The sequence below is a fragment of the Mobula hypostoma genome, chromosome 5 (genome assembly GCF_963921235.1).
Source record: "Mobula hypostoma chromosome 5, sMobHyp1.1, whole genome shotgun sequence".
NCBI lineage: Eukaryota > Metazoa > Chordata > Chondrichthyes > Myliobatiformes > Myliobatidae > Mobula > Mobula hypostoma.
In genome coordinates, this window is record NC_086101.1 from 108472758 (window position 1) to 108491998 (window position 19241).

Consider the following 19241-nt stretch of genomic DNA (forward strand, 5'->3'; position numbering starts at 1 on the left):
TATGACCTAACTTTCCAGACAACCTGCCATGTGGGACCTTTTTAAAAGCTTTACTAAAATCCATATAGACAATATTTACTGTCCTACCTTTATTTATTCCCTTAGTTACCTCTTCAAAAATCTCCAGAAGTTTCTAAAGACATGTCCTCTCACACATAAAACCATGCTGATTATTTCTAATCAGGTCTTAACCATCCAAGTGATGGTCAATCTTGTTCCTCAGAATTCCCTCCAGTAACTTCCCTATAATTGAGGTCAGGCTCACTAGCCTGTAGTTCCCTGGCCTGCCCTTGCTACCCTCTTGAACAGTATTTTTACATTTAATTTTATTTTATGATACAGCACGGAGTAGGACTTTCTGACCATTTGCTATGCCACCCCAGTTACCAACAATCCTGATTTAATCCTAACCTAATCACGAAAACATTTATGATGACCAATTAACCTACCTGGTATGTCTTTGGACTGTGGGAGGAAACTAGAACACCTGGAGAAAACCCACACATTCCACAGGGAGGACGTATAGAGACTTCTCATAGAATGGCGCAGGAATTGAACTCTGAAATGCCCTGAATTGTAACAGCATCCTACTAACTGTGACGCTACAGTGTCACCCAATAAAACAGCACCAGCCTTCTGGAACTTAACTAATGGGTAACAACAAAGCAAATCTTTACAAGGGCCTCCGCAGTTTCTTCCCTGACCTCTAACTAGGTCTGGACTGCACTTAGTCAGGTCCTGGGTTTGCCCACCTTAATAGCTTCAAAGCTGCAAAAGCCTTCTTCCTCATAATATTCATATGATCCAAGACCTTACTACTTATAACCCGCATTTCATGGATTTCCGTGGTATTCTCCTTAGTAAACTCCAAAGAGAAACAGACATGATGAATCTCTGCCATCTCTGTGAGATAGCACCTATGTGTCCCTAATGGTACTTAAGAGGATTTAGTTACCTTTTTACTGATAATATAACTCAAGAGCCTCATGGAATTATCGTTAACTCTGCCTGCCAAATCCATTTCACCAAAATTGCTGGTGAATGCAGCAGGCCAGGCAGCATCTCTAGGAAGTGGTATAGTCGACGTTTCGGGCCGAGACCCTTCGTCAGGACTAACTGAAGGAAGAGCTAGTAAGAGATTTGAAGGTGGGAGGGGGAGGGGAGATCCAAAATGATAGGAGAAGACAGGAGGGGGAGGGATGGAGCCAAGAGCTGGACAGGTGATTGGCAAAAGGGATACCAGAGGATCATGGGACAGGAGGCCCAGGGAGAAGGAAAAGGGGGAGGGGGGAACAAACCCAGAGGATGGGCAAGGGGTATAGTCAGAGGGACAGAGGGAGAAAAAGGAGAGAGAGAGAAAGAATGTGTGTATATAAATAAATAAGGGATGGGGTACGAGGGGGGAGGTGGGACATTAGCGAAAGTTAGAGAAGTCAGTGTTCATGCCATCAGGTTGAGGCTACCCAGACAGAATATAAGGTGTTGTTCCTCCAACCTGAGTGTGGCTTCATCTTTACAGTAGAGGAGACCGTGGATAGACATATCAGAATGGGAATGGGACGTGGAATTAAAATGTGTGGCCACTGGGAGATCCTGCTTTCTCTGGCGGACAGAGTGTAGGTGTTCAGCAAAACGATCTCCCAGTCTGCGTTGGGTCTCGCCAATATGTAGAAGGCCACATCGGGAGCACCGGACGCAGTATATCACCCCAGCCGACTCACAGGTGAAGTGTCACCTCACCTGTAAGGACTGTCTGGGGCCCTGAATGGTGGTAAGGGAGGAAGTGTAAGGGCATGTGTAGCACTTGTTCCGCTTACAAGGATAAGTGCCAGGAGGGAGATCGGTGGGGAAGGATGAATATATCCCTCATATCCGTTTTGCAATCACCTGTCCAGTTCTTGGCTCCATCCCTCCCCCTCCTGTCTTCTCCTATCATTTTGCATCTCCCCCTCCCCCTCCCACTTTCAAGTCTCTTACTAGCCCTTCCTTCAGTTAGTCTTGACGAAGGGTCTCGGCCCGAAACGTCAACTATACCTCTGCCTGGCCTGCTGCGTTCACCAGCAACTTTGATGTGTGTTGCTTGAATTTCCAGCATTTGCAGAATTCCTCGTGTTTGTGTTTTTAAATCCATTTCATTACCACTTTTGCCTCCTGTTTTCTTTTGTATGCCTACACATAGACATTTTATTTTTATCAAGGGATTCATTTGTGTCCAACTGCCCAAGTACCTGTCTACCCACCCACCTACCTATTGACGTACAGCATGGAATAGGCTCTTTTAGCCGCGCTGGCCATCAATCCTTTAATCATGGGACAATTTGCAATGACCAATGAACCTACCAACTGTCTTTGGAATGTGGGAGGAAACTGGAGCACCCAGAGCAAACCCCCATGGTCAAAGGGCAAATGTACAAACTCCTTGCAGATGGTGGGAATTGAACCCGGGTCACTGGTACTGGTACAACAAAGCAAATATCTGTACAAGGGTCTCCGTAGGTAATATATGCTTCCTTCTTTTCCCTTACCTATGGATCAGGTTCAGGTTTTAGTAGAAATGACTGAGACAGGGCAACATGGAGAGCAGGACAGGCAGTGAATGATTTCTGGATATAGCACATTTTGTGGAAAGCACTTGACACAGTGGTGAGTGGATCAGTATTATGTATAGAATGTGCATGGATTGAATTAAGGGAAGAACAGATCACCTAACTGGGGGAACACTATAGACCATCAAAAGACAGAAGAAATTGGAGATGCCTGCAAGGTGAGTGGCAGATTCAGAATAATCATGGCTAATTTTGACTCCACTGTGACGAAGCGTCAGAAAATATTGGAAATTAAAGGGAAATAAGGGACTAAATGAAATTAGGGAAGAATTGGAACTATAGAATATATGGGAGAGCTGCAAGAATAGAATCCCCTGCTTGATAATGAGTCAGAGCAAAGTAAGAATGCAATGTGAAAAGTTTTGATTTTATGAATTTTATTATCATGTACACAAGTACACGTAAGCTATTATAAAACTAGGGTGTCTAAGACTTTTGATAGTATTGTATTAATTTTATGCATTGCACTGTACTGCTGCTGCAAAAAAAGAAATATTATGACATGTGCTTGATGACAAAGCTGATTCTGATATGGGTCACTATGGTGGACTGAGAATAGGGGTAGGCAGGGAGAGGGGAATCATGTTTGGGAAGAGGAGGGGAGGGAGCAGGAAGCACCAGATGGAGGTTCTGTAATGATCAATAAACCAATTGTTTGGAATCAAATGACCTTGCCTGGTGTCTCGGGGCTGGACGTGTCTGCACCTGTGCCATCCTTCTGCACCAGAACTACCTCTTTGCCAGCAGTTCCACACCCCTCCCGTTGCACTCCATCCTTGCCATTCTCAACCTCACTTGCTCCCACCAGATTTACAAACTCACTCTCCACTCCATATTGACAATAAAGTACTGTGCAAAAGTCTTGGGCACCTTAGCTATATTTATGTCTGAGCCTTTTGCATAGTACTGTACATATTTATTTTCAAGATTGCATTTATCAATGGACTTCCCCTTTTCTCTCATTGTGGAGGGAAAAGCATGGAGCTGAATAATGAACCTGGAGAAGTGCAGAAAGAAGATTTTCAATTAACTTAGAATTCGTTTTTTCTGGTTAGTCAAGGTGTTATTATCTATACTTCAGGATGACCTGATATATTTAAAATTCTGAATAAGTTAGAGTAGATTTAGAGAGAGAGTTTCCTAAGAAATATAATCAGGAGACACAAATTCACAAGTGCTAATAAATCCAATAGCTGGCTTGTGGTGTAATGGTATCAGCACTGGGCTTCGCAGTGAGTAGTACCGGGTTTGAATCCAGCCATCTCCTTGCACGCTTTTCATCCATGCTGGGTTGAGCGTCGAGCTAGCAACTTGGCCTTGTAAAAAACATTCTAAAAATCCTAAAGAATCAGCAATTGCTGCACAATGTGTCACGAGGTGCGGAGAGGATGCAACAGGAAACATTTTTGATGGGTGGTTAATATGTGGAGGAAGTGAATCATTTCCACATCGACGCAAACACGAGGAAATCTGCAGATGCTGGAAATTCAAGCAACACACATAAAAAATGTGGGTGAACGCAGCAGGCCAGGCAGCATCTATAGGAAGAGGTACAGTCGACATTTCGGGCCGAGACTGTTCGACACGAAAGGTCTCGGCCTGAAATGTCGACTATTCCATTTCCACATCTCTTGCTTTTGTACCCTTTAATTATCTGCACCTCGTCTATGGAGGAAACCTTTGCAGTATTCCTACTTGCTCAATTAGTTTGGTGGTTATGCTCCATGAATGTCTTCCCAACCAATTGGCTCATTGTTACCATCAAAAACCTACACATTCATTTTCTTTTATCTTTGATTTACTCATCTGATTTTCTTTTCAAATTATGTGCCTAAACGATTTACTTCCAAAAACCTTGCAGGAATGGAAGGGTGGACTTCTGTCTGTTCTGCCCAATGGTAGCTGTGAGAAGTGGGCATGACCTGGGTGGTGGAGATCCTTGATGATGGACGCTGCCTTCTTGAATCAGTGCCTCATGTAAACACTTTGAGTGCTGAGAGGACTGCACCCATGATGGACTGGGCTGGGTCCACCACTCTCTGCAATATCTTGTGGTGCAGTGCATTGGAGATTCGTGCCAGGCTGGATATTTTCTACATTGCATTTGTAGATGCTTGCTACAGTGTTTGATCACATGGCAGATCTCTTTAAGCTTTTATGAGAATAACTGCACTGGTGCACTGCCTTTATGAATACTTCAATGTTGGGCCCAGGACTGACCACTGAAGTTTCAATACGCAGGATGATCCACCTCTGAGAACTGGCACGTGGGCTCCCAACTTCTGTTTTTTAAAATGAATGGTTAGTCCTTGGCTTTGTTAATATTCAGCATGAGGTTATTATTGTGGCATGACTCAACCAGGTGTCCTGTCCTACCCCTGTACCACCTGGTGGGGTTGGCTCACTGTCACTGAGGCTAGTTACTTAGTATTCCTCATGAATGAATGTAAATTTCATAGCTGCTCTGGAGGATTTGACCTGGACTTTGGACAGTTGGTGCAAGACTCTGGTTTATTGGTTTTATTTTATTTTATTGAGATACAGCATGGAATGTTTCAAGCTGTGCTGCCTATCAATCCCCTGATTTAATCCTAGCCTAATCACAGGACAATTTACAGTGACCGATAGGGAGAACATATAAACTCCTTATAGACAGCAGCAGGAATTGAACCTGTGTCACCTATACTGTAAAGTGTTGTGCTAATGTGCTGCTGAGTCACTAAGTGCTTTTAAAGGTGAGATATTTGAGTTGCAGAAGAATCAAGGATATGGGAACCCCCGAGGAAAAAATTCGTGGCTAAAGTTAAGACCAATTACACTATTAGTGAAGATGGAGCTGCTTCCATTCCTGTGTGCTTTGATACGGCAAGAAGGAAAAACTGTTTCCAATGGTGGAAGAGAATTGATTAATACCTGTAACAGGATCATTTGCTGTGGGACCTGGCTGGCATGGAACAGTAAAAGTAGGCTGACTAAAACCATGCCCTTGAAGCTCAGAAGTTCCTAAGGTTGCTGTTCAGCAGAAGAGAAAATTTGCAATGTTATTTGCGAGGAGACAGTGAAGACGAGTTTTCATTAGGCAATTAGAGGCGCAGTCTGGAATTTTGGGTGGATTTCCATCTCTCACTTAATTTTACGAATCTAATTTGTGTACATATTTTGAAATAGTATTCTACTGAATTCTTTTCTCCATCAGCTCTGGTCATGTGCCTGATCTCTGGTGTGAAGGACAACTCTTGAGTTCCTGTGCTCTGAAGCTGCAACGCTCTAAGGTAAGTTTGGATTGATCGCTTACATGGTGGGTTGGCAGTGAGATTCTACACAGGCTGTAAGGTGAATGATCGCTGCCCACTGAAAAGAGGTGATGAAACAGCCGAGAGCAGGGGATGTTGACCTGGTCAGAGTGGCAACGGAGGAGGAATGAGAGAGAGTGCAGATTGGGGTAAACGTTAAAGTGAGCAGAGAGCTCAGAAAGGTACACAGGAGGGAAGAAGGAGAATGCATAGCAGGAGTAAGTGTGAGAGATGAACACAGAGCTTAGATAATGATAAAAGGTGCCAGGAAAAGGCCAGCGATATCATGACCACCCACTCTGCTCGTGGACTGTTTGTAATCTCTATTAAGATTGTTCATTGTCATTTCCCATCAGGGAGGAGGCTACATATCATCCATGCCAGGACCGCCAGACTCAAAAACAGTTACTTTCCCCAAGTAGTAAGACTGATCAACACCTCCACCCACTAGCCCACCCCTCTACACCCCCAACCAACACTCCTTTATCATTTATTTTAAAAAAAATGTTGAGGTACCATGTGGAATAGGCCCTTCTGCCCAGCAATCCCCCAATTTAACCCTAGCCTAATCTTGGGACAATATGCGATGACAATTAACCTACCGACCAGTATATCTTTGCACTGTGGGAGGAAACCACATAGTCAGGAGGAGAACGTGCAAACTCCTTGTGGCAGGAATTGAACCCAGGTCACTGGTACTGTAAGGCGTCGTGCTAATCACTGTGCTATTGTGCTGCCCTACACCACTGTTCCTGTCAGAGTATGTACAGACCCTGCTGTGCCTAGCGCCACTTTGTGGACATACAATCCATTTTTCTAGAAAGCTATCATATACATTTATAATTATTGTGTTTTTTATTATTGTGTTCTTTACCTTACTGTGTTTTTTTTTGTGCTGCATTGGATCCGCAAGTTGTACATACACGTTTTTCATTCACCTTTACATTACTGGAAATGACATTAAACAATCTTGATAGAGATTACAAAAAGCATAAAGCAGGAGAGATCAGTTGTGTGACAGACAATGGGGACAGCAAGAATGATGCTGGGGAAATGGTGAAAGTCAGACGGGATATAGTGCAGACCGTGTGGGATTGCCTGGTCTCCATTACATTCTCACGATGACCTCAGTCTGTGGCCTCAATTCATTCCCAATTTAAGTTTGAGGAATAGCATCCCATCTTGTGTTTGGGCACACGACAGTCTGTCCAATGTTTAACACTCAACCTGTTTGCTTTTCAGGGCAATTGCTGTGGAAGATGCCTGCAGGGGTGTACTATTCAGTGTCGTACTGTGCCATCTTTGTTCTGCCAGTCCTCCTAATGGATGTCCCAGCTGTGGAGGGATATTTGTGCGCTGTAAGTCTAGCCTAAAAAAAATAGGAACACTTTGAAGTCTACCCTTCCCTCACTGGGAGAGAATATATGTGCAGTACTGTGCAAAAGTATTCAGCACATATGTATAGCAAGGGTGCCTAAAACTTTTGCATGGTACTGTATTGATCAACGTGAAGTGGAGAGCAAGTTTGTAACTCTGGTGGGAGCTAGGGATGTTGGGAATGGCGAGGGTGGAGGGTCACAGTAGGGTGTGGGACAGGTGTCAGAGGAGGAGTGCTGGGAGCGTGGGTTATTGGTGTGGGTGCAGAAACACCCAGCCCTGAGACACCAGGCAATGTCATTTGATTCCAAACGATTGATTTATTGATCAATACAGAAAGTCTCTCTGGTGCTTCCTGTTCCTTCCATCTCTCTTCCCCTTTCCCCAACCATGATTTCCCTCTCCCTGCCCTCTTTCCACTCTCAGTCCACAGAAGAGACCCATATTAGAATCAGGTTTATCATCACTCACATATGTCATGAAACTTGTTTTTTTTCCTCAGTAGTACAGCACGATACATAAAATGACCACAGTAATGTGCAAAAGTCTGAGGCACCCTGTGTGCCCAGGAACTGCACAGTACTGTATAGATTATTTGTTTATTTAGAGACACAACATGGCAACAGGCCCTTCCAGCCCAACGAGCCTGCACCACCCAGTTAGACACACGTGACCAATTAATCTACTAACCCACATGGCTTTGGACTATGGGAGGAAACTGGAGCACCTGAAGGAAACGCACACGGTCTTGAGAAGATCATACTAACCCCTTTGGTGGAAATTAAACCCGAGTTGCTGGCGCTGTAATAGGATTACGCTAACCACTGCATTACCATGCCACCCAACTCAATGCTGACCTCAAACCAATGTATTGGTACAGTAAGAACTGGGTGTTTTCAGCCTCAGGTCTCTTCTAACCCAGTTGATGTAGCCATGCAATAGAAGGTCTGATTGGTAATTATGAAGGTCTAAATTATCATCAGTAAGGCAGTGGTGAAGTAGTAGCTGATGGATGTCCAATCTCAGGTGTGGATCCCTGTTTGGTTGCATCACCATCTGGTACGGAAGGGCTGGCTCGACAGGCTTGAAATAAGCTGCACAGAGTTGTAAAGTCAGCTCCATCGTAGGCACTAGCCTACGTCGTATCCAGGACTTGCCGAGGCACAGCGACAACTCGCGGATACCTCCTCTTATTTACCCCTCGATCGTGACCCCACTAAGGAGCACCAGGCCATTGTCTCCCACACCATCACCGACTTTATCCGCTCAGGGGATCTCCCATCCACTGCTACCAACCTTATAGTTCCCACACCCCGCACTTCCCGTTTCTACCTCCTACCCAAGATCCACAAACCTGCCTGTCCTGGCCGGCCTATTGTCTCAGCTTGCTCCTGCCCCACCGAACTCATTTCTGCATACCTCGACACTGTTTTATCACCCCTTGTTCAATCCCTTCCGACCTATGTTCGTGACACTTCTCACGCTCTTAAACTTTTCGATGATTTTAAGTTCCCTGGCCCCCACCGCTTTATTTTCACCATGGATGTCCAGTCCTTATATACTTCCATCCCCCATCAGGAAGGTCTCAAAGCTCTACGCTTCTTTTTGGATTCCAGACCTAATCAGTTCCCCTCTACCACCACTCTGCTCCGTCTAGCGGAATTAGTCCTTACTCTTAATAATTTCTCCTTTGGCTCCTCCCATTTCCTACAAACTAAAGGTGTAGCTATGGGCACCCGTATGGGTCCTAGCTATGCCTGCCTTTTTGTTGGGTTTGTGGAACAATCTATGTTCTGTGCCTATTCTGGTATCTGTCCCCCACTTTTCCTTCGCTACATCGACGACTGCATTGGCACTGCTTCCTGCACGCATGCAGAACTCGTTGACTTTATTAACTTTGCCTCCAACTTTCACCCTGCCCTCAAGTTTACCTGGTCCATTTCCGACACCTCCCTCCCCTTTCTAGATCTTTCTGTCTCTGTCTCTGGAGACAGCTTATCCACTGATGTCTACTATAAGCCTACTGACTCTCACAGCTATCTGGACTATTCCTCTTCTCACCCTGTCTCTTGCAAAAACGCCATCCCCTTTTCGCAATTCCTCCGTCTCCGCCGCATCTGCTCTCAGGATGAGGCTTTTCATTCTAGGACGAGGGAGATGTCTTCCTTTTTTAAAGAAAGGGGCTTCCCTTCCTCCACTATCAACTCTGCTCTTAAACGTATCTCCCCCATTTCACGTACATCTGCTCTCACTCCATCCTCCCACCACCCCACGAGGAATAGGGTTCCCTTGGTCCTCACCTACCACCCCACCAGCCTCCGGGTCCAACATATGATTCTCCGTAACTTCAGCCACCTCCAACGGGATCCCACCACTAAGCACATCTTTCCCTCCCCCCCCTCTCTGCATTCCGCAGGGATCGCTCCCTACACAACTCCCTTGTCCATTCGTCCCCCCCATCCCTCCCCACTGATCTCCCTCCTGGCACTTATCCGTGTAAGCGGAACAAGTGCTACACATGCCCTTACACTTCCTCCCTTACCACCATTCAGGGCCCCAAACAGTCCTTCCAGGTGAGGCATCACTTCACCTGTGAGTCGACTGGGGTGATATACTGCGTCTGGTGCTCCCGATGTGGCCTTTTATATATTGGTGAGACCCGACGCAGACTGGGAGACCGAACATCTACGCTCTGTCCGCCAGAGAAAGCAGGATCTCCCAGTGGCCACACATTTTAATTCCACATCCCATTCCCATTCTGACATGTCTGTCCACGGCCTCCTCTACTGTGGAGATGAAGCCACACTCAGGTTGGAGGAACAACACCTTATATTCCGTCTGGGTAGCCTCCAACCTGATGGCATGAACATCGACTTCTCTAACTTCCGCTAAGGCCCCACCTCCCCCTCGTACCCCATCTGTTACTCATTTTTATGCACACATTCTTTCTCTCACTCTCCTTTTTCTCCCTCTGTCCCTCTGAATATACCTCTTGCCCATCCTCTGACCCCCCCCCCTTGTCTTTCTTCCCGGACCTCCTGTCCCATGATCCTCTCGTATCCCCTTTTGCCTATCACCTGTCCAGCTCTCGGCTCTATCCCTCCCCCTCCTGTCTTCTCCTATCATTTTGGATATCCCGCCCCCCCCAAACTTCCAAATCCCTTACTCACTCGTCCTTCAGTTAGTCCTGACGAAGGGTCTCGGCCTGAAACGTCGACTGCACCTCTTCCTATAGATGCTGCTTGGCCTGCTGCGTTCACCAGCAACTTTGATGTATGTTGCTTGAATTTCCAGCATCTGCAGAATTCCTGTTGTTTGCGTTAAAATCAATTGCATATATTGAATAGATTTTTAAAAATGTGCAAAAACAGAAATTCTGTATATTAAAAAAAGAGAGGTGAGTGTGTGCCTTCAGGTTTCTGTATCTCCTGCCTGATGATAACTGAGAAAAGGGCATGCCTTGGGTGTTGGAGGTCCTTAATAATGGATGCTGCCTTTTTGAGACACTGCTCCCTGAAGTTGTCCTGGGTACTTTGTAGGCTAGTGCCCAAGATGGAGCTGACTAGATTTACTTGCAGCTTCTTTCGGTCCTGTGCAGTAGCCCCTCCATACCAGACAGTGATGCAGCCTGTCAGAATGCTCTCCACGGTACAATTATAGAAATTTTTGAGTATATTTGTGGACATGCCAAATCTCTTCAAACTCTTAATAAAGTACAGCCACTGTCTTGTCTTCTTTATAACTACATCGATACGTTGGGACCAGGTTAGATCCTCAGAGATCTTGACACCCAGGAACTTGAAGCTGCTCACTCTCTCCACTTCTGATCCCTCTATGAGGATTGGTATGTGCTCCTTCGTCTTACTCTTCCTGAAGTCCACAATCAGCTTTTTTGTCTTACTAACATTGAATGCCAGGTTGTTGCTGTGGCACCATTCCACTAGTTGGCATATCTCACTCCTGTACGCCCTGTCGTCACCACCTGAGATTCTACCAACAATGGTTGTATGGTCAGCAAATTTGTAGATAGTATTTGTATCATGCCTAGTCACACAGTCGTGTATACAGAGAGTTGAGGGAACAATGAATTCAAAATTGTATCATGACATTTTACAGGGGAATGTCAGGGTAGCAGTCTGTTAACTGAACCTTAATTGAAGTTGGATGATGCAATGATCTGAAACAGGAGTAAATCAACACAGAATGGTTTAAAATGGAGAAAAGTCATGGTTTGGAATGGCCAAGTCAGAGTGCAGACTTGATCCCAATAGAGATGCTGTGGCATGACCTGAAGAAAGCTGTTTATGCAAGGTATCCCAGAGATATTGATGAACTGAAACAGTTTTATATGGAAGGATGGTCTAAAATTTCTCCTCGCTACTGTACATGTCTGATCAGCAGCTGCAGGAAGCATTTGGTGGATGTCGTGGCTGCTAAAGGATATTCTACCAGTTATTAAATACAAAGATACACATGTTTACTAGCCTGGACTGTGAATGATTAAACAATATGTTCAATAAAGAAGTGAAAAGTACAATTGGCTGTGTGTTATCAGGTTAGGCAGTCTGTGTTTATCTATTATTGTGACTTAGATGAAGATCAGACCACATTTTATGAGTATCTAATGCAGAAAACCCAGGTATTTGCAAAGGGTTCACAGACTTGTTCTGCAACTGTATACATACCAAAGAAGAAGTATTCTAAAGGAAAGATGACGCAGCATGGCTAACAGGAGAAGTCAAAGCTACCATAAAAGCCATAGAGAAGACATAAAATAGAGCAAAAATCAGTGGGAAGTTAGAGGATTGGGAAACTTTTAAAAACCTACTAAGACGTCATTAAGGAGGTAAAGATGGAATATGAAAGTAAGCTAGCCAGTAATATTAAAGAGGATACCAAAAGTTTCTTCAGATACAGAAAGTGTAAAAGAGAGGTGAGAATAGATACCGGACCACTGGAAAACAATGCTGGAGAGGTAGTATTGGGGGACAAGGAAATGGTGGACGAACTGGATAAGTATTTTGCATCAGTCTTCACTGTGAAAGACACTGACAGTGTGGTGGAAGGTCCAGGTGTCAAATGTCATGAAGTGTGTGAAGTTACCAGAGCTAGAGAGATGGGAAATTGAAAGGTCTGAAGGTAGATAAATCACTTGGACCAGATGGTGTACACCCCAGAGTTCCAACAGAGGTGGCTAAAGAGATTGTGGAGGCATTCGTAATTATCTTTCAAGAATCTCTGGGTTCTGGAAGACTGGAAAATTGTAAATATCATTCCACTGTTCAAGAAAGGAGAGAGGCAGAAGAAAGGAAACTACAGGCTAATTAGTCTGACCTCAGTGGTTGGGAAGATGTTGGGAGTCGATCAGCAAGGATGAGGTCTCGGGGTACTTGAAGGCACATGATAAAATAGGCTGTAGTCAGCGTAGTTTCATGAAGCTGCAAGCCCATGGTATTACATAAACGATTCTCGCATGGATAAAGCAGTGGGTGACTGGCAGGAGGGAATAAAGGGAGCCTTTTCTGGTTGGCTGCTGGTGAATAGTGGTGATCTACAGGGTTCTGTGTTGGGGCTGATTCTTTTTACGTTGTATGTCAGTGATTTCGATGATGGAATTGATGGCTTTGTTGCAAAGTCTGCAGACAATACAAAGATTGGTGGAGGGGCGGGTAGTTTTGAGGGGGTAGAGAGGCAACAGAAGGACTTGATCAGATTAGGAGAATGGGCAAAGAGATGGCAGATGGAAGTGTATGGTCATACACTTTGGTAGAAGAAATGAAAGGGTTGATTATTTGCTAAGTGGAAAGAAAGTACAAAAAACTGAGGTGCAAAGGGACTAAGGAGTCCTTCTGCATGATTAATTCGCGGATTGAGTCTGTAGTGCGGAAGGCAAATGCAATGTTAGCATTCATTTCAAGAGGACTGGATTATAAAAGCAAGTATGTAATGTTGAAAATTTGTAAAGCACTGGTGAGGCCTCACTTGGAGTATTGTGAGCAGTTTTGGGCCCTTTATCTTAGAAAGGATGTGCTGAAACTGGAAAGGGTTCAAAAGAGGTTCACAAAAATTGTTCCAGGATCGAAGAACAATTGAAGGTTCTGGGCCTGTATTCATCGGAATTCAGAAGAATGAGGGGTGAGTTCATTGAAACCTATTGAATGGTGAAAGACCATGATAGAGTGGAAGTGGAGAGGTTGTTTCGTATGTTGGGAATGTCTAAGTCCAGAGGACACAGCCTCAGAATTGAGGGGCGTCCGTTTAGAGAGGAGATGAGGAGGAATTTCTTTAATCAGAGAGTGGTGAATCTGTGGAATTCATTGCCACAGCCAGCTGTGGAGATCAAGTCTTTATGTATATTTAAGGCAGAGGATGATGGATTCTTGATTAGTCAGGGTATGAAGGGATACGGGGTGGGGGGGAAGGCGGGAGATTGGGTCTGAGAGGAAATTTGGATCAGCCTAATTCTGCTTCTCTATCTAATGGTCTGATGGTCTCCACAAAGACAGGATATTTCACAACATATGTAGGTGATATTAAACCTGATTCTGATTCTGGAATGGTAAATCCTATAATTGACAAAAAAAAAGGTAATGGAAGTTTACATTGGGCAAGTTAGAATCATAGTCTCATGGAGACAGGTCATTTGATTGAATTTGTCCATGCTGATCAAGGTGTATTCCTGAGCTAGTCGCATTTGCCTATGCACGGCCCATATCCCTTGGGGTTCCCAACCTTTTTTATGCCATGGACCAATACCATTAGTCAAGGTTGGGAACCCCTGCTCTAAACCTTTCCTATCCATATAAGGCTGAGGGGAGAAATGATAGAGTAGGAAGTATCTTTCCCCCAGGGTTGAAATAAAACAGTGGTGGGTGCCTCGAATGTGCTGCCTAGAGTGGTGGTAGAGGTAGATACATTAGAGACTTTGAACAAGTGTTTTGATAGGCACATGAATGTGAGGAAAATAGAAGGATATGGACATTCTGAAGGCAGAAGATATTAGTTTAGTTGACCATTTGCTTTCTAATTTAATCGGTAATGTTTTCAGCCCCAACATTGTGTGCTGAAGAGCCTGTTTGTGCAAATTACACAACTCTCTTCCCATATTGGTTAGGAATAAATAATTCAATGGTCCAATGCTCCTTTTCTTTTAAAAGACCTGTATTTTCCTGGATATGTATACTCCAATGGTGTGTTGAAGCTAAAACTATCTAATCTACACTGTTGAGTGCTTTTTCACTTACTGTTTTTTCAAATTATAGTATTTTGCTTTCCTCTTTTGTTGTAATCCATCAACTCTGTTGGGTTGTCACAACAGTAAGAACTTTGTTCAGATATTTGTTCCATGCCATCTCTGTGTGGAGTTTTATCACCCAGTGCTCGTACAAGAAGCAGCAGCATAGTATGAAAGGTTAGGAATAATGAATATGTTTGCTTCCACAGTACACAAACAGCACCCCCAACACCAGCATGATCTTCGATGACCTACCATCCATGTTTGGCTATGAGCTGCAAAAGGATGGATTGCCGGTAGGTTTATTCTTTTACTGAAGAAAGGAAAGCAAAGGGCAAGCATGTGTTTTCACAGTGACTTCACTATCTTGCGGCACCCCAAGCACTTCATAGCCGACGATAAGTGAAGAGGAAAGATCAAATGAAGAAGCTAGCATGCAGAACATAGAAAAGGGTCTGAGCTAAAGCTAACAAATTTCTTGTCACATGCCGGTGATAATAAAGGCTGATTCTGAACAGCAGGCAAATGTGAGCAGTTTGATCACCTGACTTTTTCAATTTTTTTTTTCCTTCCCAAATAAGGTCACTACTGAGATACTGGTTTATGATTACTTTAAAAGTTGCATACTGTCATATTCACTGTGGGAAAATATTGTAATGGGATGCATTTTAATTTTTTTATTATTTAGCGATACAGTACAAAACAGTCCTTTCCAGCCCAATGAGCCACACCATCCAGCAACCCACCTGTTTAACCCTAACCTAATCACAGGACAGTTTACAGTGACCAATTAACCTACTAACCTGTACGTTTTTGGATTGGAGCACCCAAAGAAATCCCACGGATTCACGGGAGTGGATGTACAAACTCCTTGCAGACAGTGCTGGAGTTGAACTCTGATTCCCCATTGCTATCGTGGTGCCCACAGTAGTTTGTATGCATTTGAATCAGGTTTAATATCACTGGTATATGTTGTGAAATTTGTTAACTTTGCAGCAGCAGTACAATGCAATAAATGATAATGGAGAGATGGTTCATCTCCAGACACTGGAGCAACTTGGCAGCTAATAGACTGCTGCACTGCAGCAGGTGCCTTTCTTTTAATGCGAATTCAAAGTGAAAACAGTCCCACTGTTCAAAAAGGAGCAGGCACATTCTCATCAGAATCGTGCTTAATACTTGGATCTCAGTCAATCCAAATCACTGTTATCCAGTCATTGTAAATTGACTGCATTCCCCTTATTAGAGAAGTGTATTTCAACAGTTTGTGGTTAACACCAAAGTACCTTGGAAAGTCTAGGGCTTATAAGTACTGCTGTTTAAATCTAGTCAGTATCTGCACACTTCAGGAGAATTGCTTTACTAATCATCTTTAAGCGAAAGTAATAATGAATGGTGTTGCACCTGACTTACTTGAGCTGATGAAACAGTGAGGTATAGGCCCTTCCAGTCCTTCAAGCCACACCACCCAGCAACCCCCGATTTAACCCTAACCTAATCACAAGACAGTTTACAATGACCAATTAACCTAACAACCGCTACATCTTTGGATTGTGGGAGGAAACCAGAGCACCCTGAGGAAACTTGTGGGATGACCGGGAGATCAGGTATATCTTACAGGCAGTGGTGGGAATTGAACCCGAGTCGTTGGTACTGTAAAGAGTTGTGCTAACCACTACGCATCCTGTTCCAGCATTTGCAAATGAACTTACAAGTACAAGTGCCCATAGATTAGTCTGAAATGGGTCTGTGAAAAATGGAATTATCGAAAGCCAGACAAAAAAATCAATGAAGTGCAGTGAAACTCGGGTTGGGGCTGCATACTCTGGGTTCACTAGATCTAGAGCTTCCTCCAATCAGAAGCTACAAGACCGATCAAAATTAACCCTTAATTCTGTGAACATGGTTGGCTCTCATGAATAGCTTACTGATTAGGAAATAAAAGTTTCCCATGTTAAGTTAATGATTTTTTTTAACCCCTTCTAGGGATACTTGGTATTTGCAAAGCCAGAAAATGCTTGTGAGCCCATCGCCCCACCTCCTTCAAACACCACCATTTTGGATTTTATTGTTGTGATTCGCCGATATGGATGCAATTTTGATGTCAAGGTATTAAGCTGGATAGAGACTGTTTCCTAATCAAACTTCTATATTTCTGGTAGTTGGAATACAGTGGAAACTGAATAATTATGACACATCGGGACCAGTACATTTTGGCCCAAATGAATGGCTCTCTCAGTTAGCTGAATTTTCATGGAATTAGTTAAAATGGTATAAGATAGACTACCATTAACTAAGTAACAAATTATGCATTAAAATGAAATACAGAACAAATTAGAACACCACCACAAGGTACTATAAAACTGTGTATTAGTTCCTAATATCATCAGAGGAATTCATCCAATTTACACTGTTGTCTTCTGCTTTTTGAATCAGCCTCCGTGGGCCCAAATAGATAGCATAACTCAAGCACACACAATAGACGCTATTTAAAAACTGTTCGCTCTAAGAAAGGTGCAGTGGCTAACTACCATTGTAAGTGCATGCAACTGACACTAGATAGGAACAGTTTCCAGGTGTCCCAAATAAACGAAGGGAATCTCAGCTATTTTCTTGATTAGTTTTTGTTCTTTAAGAGTTGTCTCGCTGATCTAAAGGGAGTAATTCAAGTTTGCCCATTTAACTCTAATCCTTTATTCTTGAGATCATAATTCATTCTTTTCCTTTTTCACTTTCCCATTTATTCTCTGCTTTGAATATAGAACATAGAGCAATACAGCAAAGGAACGGGCAATTCGGCCCACAATGTTGTGCCGAACCAGATAAAAAGTAAAACAAAAAACACCCAAACACTGATCCCTCCTACCTACACAATGTCCATTTCCCTTCATCTTTCTCACATTCAGGTGCCTATTTAAACAACTCTTAAAAGCTTCTAATGTATTTGCCTCTGCCACCATACCAGGTACCGCGTTCCAGGCATCCACGTTCTCTGAGTAAAAAACTTACCCTTCACATCCCCCTTGAATCTACCTTCTCTCACCTTCAATGCATGTCCTCTGGTATTAGACATTTCTACCCCGGGTAACAGATACCCGGTCTACTCTATCTATGTCTCATAATTTTATAAACCTCTGTCAGATCTCCCCTCAGCCTCTGTTGCTCCGGAGTAAACAACCCAAGTTTATCCAACTTCTCATGATAACATATGCCTTCTAACCCAGGCACTATCCTGGTAAACCTTTCTGCACCCTCTCCAAAGCCTTAACATCCTTCCTGTAGTGGGACGACCAGAACTGTGTGCAGTACTCCAGATGTAGCCTAACTAGAGTTTTATAAAGTTGCAATATAACCTCTTGACTTTTACTGACTTTACTTGACTTCCACTGCCTGGATGGGGGGGGAGTTCACTGCCTTGACTAATAAAAGCAAGCATTCCGTAAGCCTTCTTAACCACCCTATTGAACTGTGTAGCCACTTTCAAGAAGCTATGAACTTGGATCCCAACATCTCTCTGCTCAGCCCTCTGGATCTTGCCCTTAAGTGTACTGTCTCCTTGCATTTGCCCTAACAAGGTACAACACCTCAAATTTGTCTGGGTTAAACTCCATATGCCATTTCACTGTCCACATCTGCAAATGATCTATAGCGTGCTGTATTCTTTGCCAGTCTTCTACACTATCCACAACTCCACCAATCTTGGTATCATCTGCAAAATTATTAACCCATTCAGGTCATTTCATACATCACAGAGAGCTGAGCTCGCAGTGCAGATCCCTGCAGAATACCACTAGTTACAGACCTCCAGTTCAAATAAGTCCCTTCAACCACTACCCTCTGACTTCTATGCGCAAGCTAGTTCTGAACTTAGTGCCTGAATTTACACACATTCCCGCAGCTCAGGCCAAACTAATGTTTGAGGTAGATCTCGCAAACACAAGGAATTCTGCAGATGCTGGAAATTCAAGCAACACACATCAAAGTTGCTGGTGAACGCAGCAGGCCAGGCAGCATCTCTAGGAAGAGGTACAGTCGACGTTTCAGGCCGAGACCCTTCGTCAGGACTAACTGAAAGAAGAGCTAGTAAGAGATTTGAAAGTGAGAAGGGGAGGGGGAGATCCAAAATGATAGGAGAAGACAGGAGGGGGAGGGATGGAGCCAAGAGCTGGACAGTTGATTGGCAAAATGGATATGAGGCTCCTCCCACTTCCTCCAAATATAGGTCCCCTGGTAGCAGCAGAGATACAGAGGAGCAGATTGGGAGGCAGATTTTGGAAAGGTGCAAAAATAACAGGGTTGTTGTCATGGGTGACTTTAACTTCCCTAATATTGATTGGCACCTGATTAGTTCCAAGGGTTTAGATGGGGCAGAGTTTGTTAAGTGTGTCCAGGAGGGATTCCTGTCACAGTATGTGGACAGGCCAACCAGGGGGAATGCCATACTAGATCTAGTACCAGGTAATGAACCGGGTCAGGTCACAGATCTCTCAGTGGGTGAGCATCTGGGGGACAGTGACCACCACTCCCTGGCCTTTAGCATTTTCATGAAAAAGGATAGAATCAGAGAGCACAGGAAAATTTTTAATTGGGGAAAGGCAAATTATGAGGTTATAAGGCTAGAACTTGCGGGTGTGAATTGGGATGATGTTTTTGCAGGGAAATGTACTATGGACATGTGGTCGATGTTTAGAGATCTCTTGTGGGGTGTTAGGGATAAATTTGTCCCGGTGA

The 19241-nt window shown here is 43.9% G+C and overlaps 1 protein-coding gene across 2 annotated transcripts in view; it reads left to right on the forward strand.

Annotated features, from left to right (window-relative positions):
- The window catches only part of LOC134346902 (E3 ubiquitin-protein ligase RNF167-like), a 184760-nt gene that overhangs the window by 31504 nt on the left and 134015 nt on the right, over positions 1-19241 (forward strand). For both annotated transcript variants that reach the window (XM_063048736.1, XM_063048737.1), the window contains exons 2-5: positions 5803-5878; positions 7142-7257; positions 14720-14806; positions 16497-16619. In XM_063048736.1, the coding sequence (XP_062904806.1) occupies positions 7159-7257; positions 14720-14806; positions 16497-16619 (309 nt within the window). In that variant the 5' untranslated portion in view covers positions 5803-5878; positions 7142-7158. The remainder of the gene's footprint in view (positions 1-5802; positions 5879-7141; positions 7258-14719; positions 14807-16496; positions 16620-19241) is intronic.